This window comes from Conger conger, chromosome 16, assembly GCF_963514075.1.
Source record: "Conger conger chromosome 16, fConCon1.1, whole genome shotgun sequence".
In the NCBI taxonomy this organism is placed as follows: Eukaryota; Metazoa; Chordata; class Actinopteri; order Anguilliformes; family Congridae; genus Conger; species Conger conger.
This window is the reverse complement of record NC_083775.1, coordinates 9915961-9929586: the sequence shown is the minus strand read 5'-3', so window position 1 is coordinate 9929586 and position 13626 is coordinate 9915961. Positions and strand designations below refer to the sequence as shown.

At 40.7% G+C, this 13626-nt stretch overlaps 1 protein-coding gene across 1 annotated transcript; it reads right to left on the bottom strand.

Moving 5' to 3' along the window:
• Positions 1–447: 447 nt before the first annotated feature.
• LOC133114015 (uncharacterized) lies at positions 448–12729 on the bottom strand. The gene is made up of 5 exons (XM_061223217.1): positions 12724–12729; positions 11830–12181; positions 5362–5504; positions 4815–5091; positions 448–1727 (listed from the first exon to the last, which is right to left on the bottom strand). The coding sequence occupies exons 1-5, from the start codon at positions 12727–12729 to the stop codon at positions 700–702; spliced, it is 1806 nt and encodes a 601-aa protein (XP_061079201.1). The 3' UTR covers positions 448–699.
• Positions 12730–13626: the final 897 nt, after the last annotated feature.

Sequence of the window (13626 nt, the reverse complement as noted above, 5' to 3'; positions counted from 1 at the left end):
CAATAAGATCTGCACAGCTGTCGGACCCTTGAGCAAGGCCCTTAACCCTGTATTGCTCCAGGGGAGGATTGTCTGCTGCTTAGTCTAATCAACTGTACGTCGCTCTGGATAAGAGCGTCTGCCAAAAGCCAATAATGTAATGTAATGATTTTAAAAATGCCGACACAAAATTTAAGCATTTAACCCAAATAAGCTCAACTGAAAACAACATGACATCGCTCCTTTAATGAAGTTCCAAACAGCCAGCGGAGAATGGGCATACCCCTATAGTCAGGTTCCTCCCAAGATTTCTTCCTATCGGCAAGTTTTTTCTTGCCAGGGTCAAAGGGTTTTTCGCCCCATAAGAGAGTCGTTTACCTCATATTCTATTTGGGGGCTTAGGGCTAATATGATTTTTTAATTATTATTCTTTTATCCAAAACAGCTTACAATTGATGAGACTAAGCAGGGGCCAACCCCCCTGGAGCAATGTGGGGTTAAGGGCCGCAAGATCCCAACAGCTACCCTGATTGAATGGCTACGCTGGGGCTTGAACCACCAACCTCTCAGGTCCCAGTCAAGCACCTTAACCACTTAACCACTATGATCAGCAGTTTTCTCCAAGAGATCCAAATTGGGCAGAAACGGGGGGAAAGATCATTTGTTTAAAAGGCTCAAGAACTTTATCTACACTTGAGTAATGGTATGTTCCAGCATCTATCACAAGAGAGCACAGCGTTTCTCAGGTTTCAGTTTACACTCTTCCGCATATTTCTTTTTAAACTCATTAAATTCCTCTGCTTTTTTTCGAGCATCATCATATTTCATGGTCAATTCATTCATTCGTCTTTCATAGTTTTCTGTCATTTCTTGTTTTTCTTTTTCTGCTCTTTCCCTCCTGGCCTGATCTTCCTTCTTTCTCTTCTGGATCTCTTCTTCTTGCTCCCTCTTCAATTCCTCCTGCAGCCTGGCCAGCATTTTTCTCTCGCATGTTTCATGTTTCTCTACTTTTTGTTGCTGCTCTTGCATCTTTCTTGTCATCTCTTTCATCTCCTCTTCATGTTTTTCCTGCAGCTGCTCTTTCTCTCTCAGTATTCTCTCACATTGTTTCTTTATGGCAAATTCTGCCTCCTGGAATGTCTCATTGGTGTAGCAGCCTCCTCCGTTCTTCTGCACCATCGTGTCTATCTTATCCAGCAGCTCAGACACTTGGGTGATGTTGGTCACGGCATTATTATTGAAGACATGAAACCTATTTCCACAGTCTTGAATCAGATTTTGGATTGTAGCGTCACCTCTTTGAATGTAACTTTCAATGGATTCATTTTTAAGATCATCCCCTCTTGTGAACACAACTATGGTAAACCTTTCAACCGCATTACCAAAGGTACTCTTAATGATCTGCACTGTCTCCTTCTCTTCCTGTGTGATTCTCCCAATTGCTAGCACTATGAGAAACACATGAGGTCCTGGGGCCGAATAGGAGATGCATTTAGCTATTTCCTGCTGGACCACCTCATTAGATACTTCTGTGTCAAAGAGACCCGGTGTGTCAACTACAGCAACACGCCTGCCAGCAAATTTCCCTACTCTTTTCTTACAGCAGGTAGTCACTGATGTCATACTGGACTGAGACAGGAACGCCACCCTCTGCAGTATGGTGTTTCCTGTGGCACTTTTTCCACTTCCTGTCTTCCCCACGAGCACAATCCTCACACAGTCAGAGCTCTGATCTTTATCCTCAACACCTGCAGAATGGAGAATCAGTGTAACTAACAGAATCATACACACACACACACATATATATATATATATATATATATATATATATATATATATATATATATACACAGTGTGTTTGCATGTTTGTCACACTTAAATGTTTCAGATCAAACAAATTTAAATATTCGTCAAAGACAACACAAGTAAACACAAAATGCAGTTTTTAAATGAAGGGAGAAAAGAAATCCAAAATCCAAAAAGTGATTGCCCCCGAAACCTAATAACTGGTTGGGCCACCCTTAGCAGCAACAACTGCAATCAAGTTTTTGCGATAACTTGCAATGAGTCTCTTACAACGCTGTGGAGGAATTTTGGCCCACTCATCTTTGCAGAATTGTTGTAATTCAGCCACATTGGAGGGTTTTCGAGCATGAACCGCCTTTTTAAGGTCATGCCACAGCATCTCAATAGGATTCAGGTCAGGACTTTGACTAGGCACTCCAAAGTCTTCATTTTGTTTTTCTTCAGCCATTCAGAGGTGGACTTGCCGGTGTGTTTTGGATCATTGTCCTGCTGCAGAAACCAAGTTCGTTTCAGCTTGAGGTCACGAACAGATGGCCGGACATTCTCCTTCAGGATTTTTTGGTAGACAGCAGAATTCATGGTTCCATTTATCACAAGTTTTCCAGGTCCTGAAGCAGCAAAACAGCCCCAGACCATCACACTACCACCACCATATTTTACTGTTGGTATGATGTTCTTTTTCTGAAATGCGGTGTTACTTTTAAGCCAGATGTAATGGGACACACACCTTCCAAAAAGTTCAACTTTTGTCTTGTCAGACCACAGAGTATTTTCCCAAAAGTCTTGGGGATCATCAAGATGTTTTCTGGCAAAATTGAGACAAGCCTTAACGTTCTTTTTGCTCAGCAGTGGTTTTCGTCTTGGAACTCTGCCATGCAGGCCATTTTTGCCCAGTCTCTTTCTTATGGTGGAGTCATGAACACTGACCTTAACTGAGGCAAGTGAGGCCTGCAGTTCTTTGGATGTTGTTGTGTGGTCTTTTGTAACCTCTTGGATGAGTCGTCGCTGCGCTCTTGGGGTAATTTTGGTCGGCCGGCCACTCCTGGGAAGGTTCACCACTGTTCCAGGTTTTTGCCATTTGTGGATAATGGCTCTCACTGTGGTTCGCTGGAGTCCCAAAGCTTTAGAAATGGCTTTATAACCTTTTCCAGACTGATAGATCTCAATTACTTTCTTTCTCATTTGTTCCTGAATTTCTCACACAGGGCCATGTAGGTTTGGATTTTTTTTCTCCCTTAATAATAAAAACCTTCATTTAAAAACTGCACCTCTGAGGAAAAAGAATCCTATACCATTGCCTCAATTGTATAATGTGGAACACATTTGTTTTTGCTTCGGATCAGATTTTTTGTTCTCTTTAGAATAATTTCATTCAATTATGAAGTAATTTGTGAAATCAGTGAGGTTTCAATATCTTAGTGTGAAAATCTGGCCACTATAATTTCAAAAATGGCAAAGAACTAAGAAAAGGGTTAAAAACTGTTAAATTATGTCATTTGAATGAATCCTGTTTTTTGTCATTGTCCTGCTGGACAATCTACTCATGACCAAGACTCAGCTTCCAAGCAGAGGCAACCAGATTCTCTGCCATGATTTGTGAAATTCATTGTGCCATTGATCTTAAATAGTGCCCCTGGACCAGTGGCAGAAAAACATCTCCAAAACATCAATGACCCAAAGCCATATTTCACAGTAACTATGATATGCTTCTCACTGAATGCATTCCATTTTGCTGCCTAATGTCGATGGTGTGTATGGCCAAACATCCAATGTTCTCATCTGACAACAGCACTCTCTTCCAGTCATAATTACAATGAGGTTTGGAAAACTCAAGACGCTTGGTTTTGTTTATTGTGCTCTTTGTGACACCCTTCCAAAGAGTTTGCTAGTATGGAGCAAATGGGGCAACATGGCTCAGCCAATCTCCGTCAGTGTGTGAGTGTGTGTATGAATGGGTGAATGAGAAGCATCAATTGTACAGCGCTTTGGATAAAGGCGCTATATAAATGCCAACCATTGGAGGTGCCAAGGTTCACAGTTTAAGAATTGCAGAGATTGGTTACATCTTGGGAGTCTCAGAAAGAACGATAAAATGGCACCTCCATACCAACAAATTCTTTTTTTGATGGTTGGCGCTAAGACAGCCCTTACTGAGAATAAACTAAATCAAGCATCAGGAGTTTGGCAAACCTCATTGTAATTATGAGTGGAAGAGAATGCTTTGGTCAAATGAGACCAAAATGCATATAAGGATAAGCACCTCATCTGTCAAATATGTGGGTCATTTTTGTTTTTTAGATGTTTTGTTGCCAGTGGGCCAGGGGCACTATTTAAGATCAATGGGTTAATTAATTCAACAAAGTACCAGGACATGGTCATCTCAGTCTCCATAATGAAATCCCATCAAAAACCTATGTTCAGAACTGGGGGGGGGGGGATATCAGTGATTCTCAATAGTGGTATTATTTTTGTGTTTATAATATTTTTAATGCATACTTATGAAGGGTGTCAATAATTCTAGAGCCCACTGTATATATTCAGTAATACTCTGAAATGCAATGTCATGTAATGTCATGTCATATAATGTCATGTAATGTCCCGCTTCTCATTGGCCTCCACTGGCTTCCTATTGCCGCACGCATCCGATTCAAGGCCCTAGTGTTGGCATTTCAGGCTGCTAAGGGGACTGCCCCACCTTACATACAATCCTTGATCACTCCCTACTCCCCAGCTAGACCACTCCGGTCTGCCAGCTCTGGTCGCCTTATGGTTCCCTCTCTACGTGCACCTGGCGGTCGAACTGCACGTTCACGCCTGTTTTCCGTTCTGGTTCCTCAGTGGTGGAATGACTTGCCACTTGCCACTGTCAGGACAGCAGAATCTCTCCCCCTATTTCGACACAGACTCAAAACACACCTTTTCAAACTCTACCTTAGTCCTCCCTCCTGATTTCCCCCGCCCCCCCTTTCTGATATCCCTATCCTCCTTGTCTAACCCAAAAAAAAAAAAAAAAAACTTTCCAAACTTACCCATTGATGGGCCCCGAATGTGTTCTTCTAATTCTCTTATATTCTGGTCCTTCTCCTCCAGCTCAGTCTTGTGCCTGGACTCCAGCTCTTGAACCTTCCTATCCAGCTGTGCCTCCCAGTACATATCCAGGGAAAAGCAGCTTTCTGTTGCTTTATTCATCTCCTCTATAGCCTTCAGAAGCTCTGGAACTATTGGGTTACTCACAAAGTCCTTCTTGTTGAAAACACAGAACCTGTTGCCACACATCTTTAGAAGCATCTGAGTATCTTTATTCTCCTGCAGAAAGTCAAGAATAGGTTTAGCAGTACGACTTTCATAGGTAAAAAGGATGATCATGTGATCATTCACTCTTGTGCCAAATAACTTATGTATCCTATTTATTTCTGCTTTGTCATCATCAGTGAGGGGACCAGCTGGTGTGACCAGGAGGAAGGCATGAACTCTTGAACCAGAGAGAGAGGCAAACAGGTTACATACAGTGGATGTGGAGAGCTGTGTTTCACACAGAGCTGGCATTTCCACCACAGTAACTAGCTGACCACACACTTCTCCATCTCTCCTCTTACACACTGAAGAGGGGCTGGGATCCACACTGGACTCCCTCTGTCCCATGATGGTGTTTACTACAGAAGTCTTTTGAGCTCCTCTCCTCCCAAACAACACCACGTTCAGTCGGTCATCCCTAGCCACTGGAATAAAGAGAAATAGGGTTATCTTGTGCCTTATAAAACTGATAGCTCCATTCCTGGGTCCTGATTGGTCAATACAGCCATTTTATAATCCATGGCGTAGTAAGTAACACATATGGTGCAACACACCTCTTCACCGTACGGTGTAGAATCACTCCGCACATTCACAATATTTCATCTGATAACAGTAAATGTTAGATCTGTTATTCTGAAAGAAGTGTAAGCTGTCATAGCTTAATCTGTGGGCAAGGCAAGCAATCAATGGTTTAAGAGTGGAGTGCTTCACTGACTGGTGTGAAGAAAAGGTCCTTTGTGTAAGGGAGCGGGGTTGGAGAACCAAACGCGACCAAGTTGGGTTCTAAATGTTTCCCACAAGACGTGAGATAACCACTAATATTTTCTGGGGGCATCCCTAGAGACAAGGGATACACCCCAGAGACGGAAGGGAAAAATGAGAAAGGGAATAAATAACTCCCCGGCAACCAATAAAACAACCTATCAAAATGGTTGAGAAGTTTAATCTAACTTCAGTGAGGAAATAACAAATGGCAGGGAAACTCAACCTCACATCCTACTGATTACAGTGTTGTAAGGCTAGGTGAGTAGGAAGTTGATATGCCCATAGCGCCAGGGAGACAACTACGCAGGCTCCCAATAGGACCAGGAACAGCAAAGTGATAACGAAAGACACACAAGTCTGTAATTCCACTGATGAAGCAGGAATAGCGACTCGAACACTAGAAGACATGAAAAAACATTAACAATCTAATGCAACTGACACAGCAGGAATAATACAAAGGTAGGAAGTGTACACAAACATCGACGGGGGTCTCAGTCACGGAACCCAGATCTTCTTGTGAGTTCACAAACTCTCCTTTGAGAGGGATGATAGTCCAACGACCATGTACACCACTTGACACTTAAGAAAGTCAGCAACCACAGATATTCACCAGACGCTCACCTAGGCTCAACTAACCCTGCAAGAGACCTACGAGAAAGCAAGCTAAAAACACTAGCTGTACCAAGGGTCTCTCGCGTAGAGCCCTGGGCTATCGGAGGTTCGCAAAGCTCCCCGCCGGGAGGGGCGACAACTCCAAAACAAATGTAGTTAACCTTAGTGTAATACATAAAACAGACCTGCACTAAGACGGAAAGGAAAAGCATAAGACTCTTGGGCATGAGGCTCATGTGGATGTAACCTAACAATGCAATCCGCCAGGAGGATGTACAACAGATCCCAAAATATCGCAGGTGCGCAAAACTCCCCGATAAGGATGTTACCTCCGACAGTGGTGAATTAAGACTTAGTGCTATATGTACAATAACAGACATAACTCTGACAAAAATGAAAACAATGAGTTTTTAAAGTGACAAAAAGAAACACCTGGCTATACTAAAATAAACGTAAGATGGCTGTCAAACTTGGAAACGGACACACAGCCGTGCCAAGAATAATTTCCACATACAGATAGGGGGAATATAGACTTATCCCTTACGTTTGATCAACGCTGGTCTGAGCCATTCTTAATTGCCAGAGGGCCTCAGTACTCCTGGGTCCACTTTTAACTCAGCCCAAAGGTAGCTTTTAAACAAAGTGGAAATAAACTATGCCAACAAACAGCCAATGAGAGCAAGCATGAGGAAAAGGGATGCGATTAACTCAAAGGCAGCAGGAAGCTGCTGACATGCTCAGACGTGATATTATTAGCAGGCTTCAAATTTTATATGGAGTCCAAATAATTGAGTAAAACATATTTTCTTTATCTCACTACTGAGTGGCTATTTCCTCTGCATCCGTAATGAGCATACACATGAATCAAAGTTTCCGTAAATGTACAAATCCCAAATTCATTTTTTAGAGAGTCACTTCCCTAGAATGCATTTCAGTACGTCCTCAGGTTTCATTGATCAGCACAAAGGCATTATTCCCCAGTCCCCATGTTTTCTTTAAAGCTTCATTCCTTTTGAAGTTACCTTTACAAGAAAACAATTTAACATGCTATTGAATATCTTACATTTAGATCTTACATTTAGTGCAAATGTTCATCAAAATATATGTTTTTATTTGTAAGGTAGGCCTATAGTTACAATATCCAGTATGTGTGCATCATACTTACGTATTGGACGTGTTCTTTCTCTTCTCAAGGTACCTATTTGTAAATTGAAAACAAAAATATTTGATAAAAGACTATATTTTTGTATTATTTTTATTTTACTTTATTTTTTTTTATTTTTTTTTTGGGGGGGGATATATATGATAATGGGTGAGATGAAATGACCAATATGCAATATCTTTTCATTACAGTCTAATCATCAAGTCCAAAAAACGCAATATGTTGTGTTCAAGTTATTTATTTTATTATGCTTTGATTGAAGTAAACACATTTTTCTGAGAGGGATTCAGTTGTTCACAATACGATACGATGATCACTCACACCGCTCATTAGTGACCCCTGCTGATCAATGAAACACCCACAGTCTGCAAGTGTCTCTCACACTCATGTCTGTGCAAGCTCAGTTTGTGGACTGCAGTGTGAAAGTAAGCAGTGGCTGGACATCACAATATATATGAAAGCTGCAGCAATATATGATTGGCCTTTCCAAATTTGCAAGAAAACGGGAAAAAATGTAAGTGAACGTCACACTTTACAATACTTAAAAATACATTTGTTGTCTACTAAACATGAAAAGAAACATGACTATAGGCATGTGACTGTCAAACTTGGAAACGGACACACAGCCGTGCCAAGAATAATTTCCACATACAGATAGGGGGAATATAGACTTATCCCTTACGTTTGATCAACGCTGGTCTGAGCCATTCTTAATTGCCAGAGGGCCTCAGTACTCCTGGGTCCACTTTTAACTCAGCCCAAAGGTAGCTTTTAAACAAAGTGGAAATAAACTATGCCAACAAACAGCCAATGAGAGCAAGCATGAGGAAAAGGGATGCAATTAACTCAAAGGCAGCAGGAAGCTACTGACATGCTCAGACGTGATATTATTAGCAGGCTTCAAATTTTATATGGAGTCCAAATAATTGAGTAAAACATATTTTCTTTATCTCACTACTGAGTGGCTATTTCCTCTGCATCCGTAATGAGCATACACATGAATCAAAGTTTCCGTAAATGTACAAATCCCAATTCATGCTTAGAAAGTGTACAACCCAACAAAATACTGAGGTATTTCTATGCTTCAGTTCAAATTTGAACTGGGAATTTGTGAATGGGAAGGGCTCCGTTCAGTTGCATGGAAGTCTGGAATACAGCGTCAAATATAAATTGCTAACTATTATTTTGCGAGCTAACATTACTTATAGGCTTTTATTTCCTTTCGGAGATGGTGAGCTTGTGAACTTTTCTTTGGTGATGATGTAGTTGGCTTTTAGTTGCAGCAGGCAATTTTAGGCTGCGTGAAGATTTTTTTCTCAGCAACAGGGACTACTTTCTCTCCCCTTCCCATTGTGTTTCAATGAATACATTTGTTTCTAAACAAAAATACATTTTCCATAACTAGCAAGCCGTGGGATAAGTGGGATAATACCCTATGAACGAGTCAGTTATGAGGAAATAATTGCCCTTCATGGTGCTAAACTTCCCCATGTGAGCACCACCCTGTTGGGCAATTATTAACCGACTCGTTCATAGGGTATTATCCCTTACGTATCACTCATTTTTTAGAGAGTCACTTCCCTAGAATGCATTTCAGTACGTCCTCAGGTTTCATTGACCAGCACAAAGGCATTATTCCCCAGTCCCCATGTTTTCTTTAAAGCTTCATTTCTTTTGAAGTTACCTTTACAAGAAACCAATTAACATGCTATTGAATATCTTACACTTAGATCTTACATTTAGAGCAAATGTTCATCAAAATATATGTTTTTATTTGTAAGGTAGGCCTATAGTTACAATGTACAGTATGTGTGCATCATACTTACTTATTGGACGTGTTCTTTCTCTTCTCAAGGTACCTATTTGTAAATTGAAAACAAAAATATTAGACAAAGAACTATATTTTTGTATTATTTTTTATTTTACTTTATTTATTTATTTATTTTGGGGGGGGGGGGTTAAGATGAAATTACCAATATGCAATATCTTTTAATTACAGTCTAATCATCAAGTCCAAAAAAGGCAATATGTTGTGTTCAAGTTATTTACTTTATTTTGCTTTGACAATTTGAAAATGTGTAAACACATTTTTCTGAGAGGGATTCAGTTGTTTACGATATGATACGATGGTCACGTCACAACATTCATTAGTGACCCCTGCTGATCAATGAAACACCCACAGTCTGCAAGTGTCTCTCTCACTCATGTCTGTGCAAGCTCAGTTTGTGGACTGCAGTGTGAAAATAAGCAGTGGCTGGACATCACAATATATATGAAAAGCTGCAGCAATATATGATTGGCCTTTCCAAAAAATCTAAGTGAACGTCACACTTTACAAAACTTAAAAATACATTTGTTGTCTACTGAACATGAAAAGAAACATGACTATAGGCATGTGACATACAAAGCAGTGCCCAATGTTCTTGATTTCCACAAGGTCTCCTCCCTAACAAGACTAATGGTGAATCATGGCATCTTGGAAATCTGCATTTTCCAACTTCCAATTCGGAAAATTTGAACGACTGTAAATGTGGTCATGCTGAGTCAGAATTTTGGGGCTCACTGCAATTGCTTATTTTATCTTTTACTTGCTCCTGACCTGGAAATTGATTGAGGTCCACCATCTTTAAGAACATTCCAACCTGGTAAGTAATCCATCTGGGAGCTAGAAGTAGAAGTTAAGAACTCCTGAACTTTCCTTTATTGTGAAGAAACATGAGCACATCCCTTATGGGAGTATTTTTTCCTAAAGTGTGACGTATAAATGGTGGACTAATGGATCTGCCACGCATCTGCCACATCTATAACTGACATCGCTTTGAACTGACATTTGAAGGAGTGAGGACATTCCATTTGACTAATTCACGTTTTCTCAATTTCTTTGTCTTTACTTCTTTTTCTTTCATCTTTTCCTATCCTCTCCTGATGGATGGAGCAATGGGCAAGGAATGGGGAAAGAAAAAGAAAAGAAGGAAGAAAAATAAGAGATTCTAATGAGCCCTGGATATCTCGGGAGTAGAGTGAATTTTGGAGATGACAAACGGGTCACAGCTGAGAAAGCATCAAAGCAAACATCCATTATTCTGAGCATGCATGAACCTGGTAAAAATGAGGTAACAAGCAAAATCCCTTTATCAGTTCTGGAAAAACCAAATGTCAAACTGATTTTGGTTTCAGGTTACCTGGCAGCTCTCTCTCACTGATTAATGTAATTTGTTTCAGCTGTGGGAGGTCTACTTATACGCTTCCGAGTCATAGCTCAGCGCTTCAGTGTCCTTATCGCCACGACCTGAAGTCGGTAATCTCCTCACTAGCTACTGTGTTCTGTTATTTCTTTCTGTTTATTGTTCTTCATTACCTTTAAGCTCCTTAGTGTAAGTACTGGAGGCTTTCCTCAGCTTAGCTCCCTTAGTTTCCACAATAGGTTGTGGGAACTAAGGTATTTAGCTAGGTCCTTTTGTTTTTCCCTCTCCCTCGTTCCTTACAAGTTCGCCCAGTTACTTGGAGTTGTTTTCAGTTGGCACTGGCAAGAGATTATTCTCTCTTCCTCGTCTTACGAGTTCACCCAGTTACTTTGGGTTGTTTTCAGTTGGCACTGCCGAGAAATTATTCTCTCTTCCTCGTTTTACGAGTTCGCCCAGTTACTTTGGGTTGTTTTCAGTTGGCACTGCCGAGAAATTATTCTCTCTTCCTCGTCTTACGAGTTCGCCCAGTTACTTTGGGTTGTTTTCAGTTGGCACTGCCGAGAAATTATTCCCTCTTCCTCGTTTATTTTGAGTTTGCCCAGTTACTTTGGGTTGTTTTCTGTTGGCATTGCAGAGAAATTATTGTTTGCACAAAGTATTAAACCTGGGCTGCCAATAATTGTGGAACCTGTTTTTGGGGAAACATATTTTGTATTTAGCACCATTTAATTAATGCTGTTGATTGGCCAGGATCTTTACACTTGACTCCTAGGTAAAGGGAGGATGGAAAACCAGCAGGTCATGGCACTCTAAGACTGACTTACTGATCCCTGGTGTAGGATGTGTGTGTATGTGGGGAGAGCTGGAGCTTTTAATACGTCCTATTACTAAAGGGGGGAGGCTGATTGAAAAAGATTGAGAACCACTAGTCTAAAGCAAGAAACATATATTTAAAGTAATACAAAGCAACTACTTTGTTTTTTTTCTTTATTTATCATGATTTCCTTTAGATTTTATTCAACTTACCCCACAGTTCTTTGCTGGATGCCACTTCTTTCTTTTTTGCTTTCCACGCAATATCCGGCTGTTTAACAGTGAAGTAACCTTTATTTTCATCCACAATCTCCTGGATCTTCTCCAGAAGCTCAGTGACTTGTGTATGGCTTCTCTGGCTATGGAAGTGATACCTGCCCCCACAGTCTCGAATAAAGTCCTGCAGACCACCATCACCTGGTCTAGCTGAATGACCAAAACAGAGATATTCCTCATTGTCTTCATGCATAAGCAGCACCATTGAGTATCTTGAAGCTTCTTCACCGAAAGACTTCTTGAACCTCCTCAAGGCTTCCCAGTCCTCCGACGTGATGCTCCCCTTCTCCTGCACCCACAGGAACACATGGGGTCCTGGGGCAGACAGGTCCAAACACCTCCTAACCCCTTGTGAATATTCCTCTTCAGAGAGGTTTGAGTTAAACAGATCTGTTGTGGTGGTAACTTCCAGAGGCCTCCCAGCCACCCGGTGTCCTCTCCTCTGACTCTTCTGTGTTTCTGAAAGTGAGAAAGCCTCTCTGCCCAAAATGATGTTTCCAGCTGACCTCTGTCCTTCTGCAGTCTGACCCATGAGCATAATCCTCACAATTCTTATTGTGGAAACTGTAAAAGAACACAACCAGGTTAATACAGCAGTTCATATAGGCCTTGTCCCAGCACGCATAACCTGTAAGGGTGATATGCGATTTATTCCCCTAGTTTACCTGGTTGCTGGTATGTATTTTCAAACTTTTTTGGAGAAAATAAAATACTTATTTAATGAGAAGTTTGACTACAGCTGATGCCTCACATTAGATTTATGGAATACACTAAATCAGTTGAAACTTGCAGTTTACAAATGGAAATGATTGCAGTGAGTATTTACTGTACATCCATATCGGGTGATCCATGTTGGAATTATATCCCTTCTTATCGGGAAAAGCTGGGCATATTGTCACACCTTTCACTCTTTCTTGCATTTCTTGGGTGCAATACATCAGAACGGAATACATGTAACACCAAATGAAAGAATTAAGTCTCAGCCACATATTTTGTATTCATTGCATCTTCATATTTTATTACAGTACAAAGTAATAGACAGTTAAGTAGAGGGTGTTCACTTGTGACAACTTGCCCGATCAGCGCATACGTTGTCACACTCTGTGTGTTGTTGATTTTTGTTCAAATGATTTAGTTGTAATGCTATTGAATTAAATGATAGGCCTATATAATTTCCTTTGGGGCTCGTCAAAAAACATTCCCGGCTACAGCCCCAGAAGCCCAATGCTGGTAACGCCGATGACCAAAATCACCCCTATGAAAAAGTAATGAATTAATGAATTAATCAATCAATCAAACACTACCTGTAATTTGATATTATTCTTTCATATTGCCGTGGAAGTATTTTTGCTTGCTTTTCTTTGTAGATTTGCTTAAATTTGATTTTGTATTAAACGCCACGCACAGAATACACTCAGTGAGCATTTTATTAGGTATTTATTAGACTTATTTTTTAGACTTATTGGTCTTCTGCTGCTGTAACCTATCCAGTTAGAGCTTAGGCCATGCTGTGTGTTCAGAGAAGCTCTTCTGCATACCACTGTTGAAATGTGTGGTTATTTGCGTTACTGTCACTTTCCTGTCAGCTTTGACCAGTCTGGCCCTTCTCCTCTGACCTCTCTCATTCACAAGGCATTTTTGCCCACAGAACTGCTGCTCACTGGATGTTTTCTGTTTTTCGAGATCAGCAGTTTCTGAGATACTCAAACCACCCTGTCTGGCACCAACAATCAT

Coding starts and splice junctions, on each gene's coding strand:
- LOC133114015 (XM_061223217.1), bottom strand. Junction 5,092..5,361: donor GTAAGAGGAGAGATGGAGAA/GTGTGTGGTCAG, acceptor GACTTTCTGCAG/GAGAATAAAGATACTCAGAT. Junction 1,728..4,814: donor CATTCGGGGCCCATCAATGG/GTAAGTTTGGAA, acceptor TCCATTCTGCAG/GTGTTGAGGATAAAGATCAG.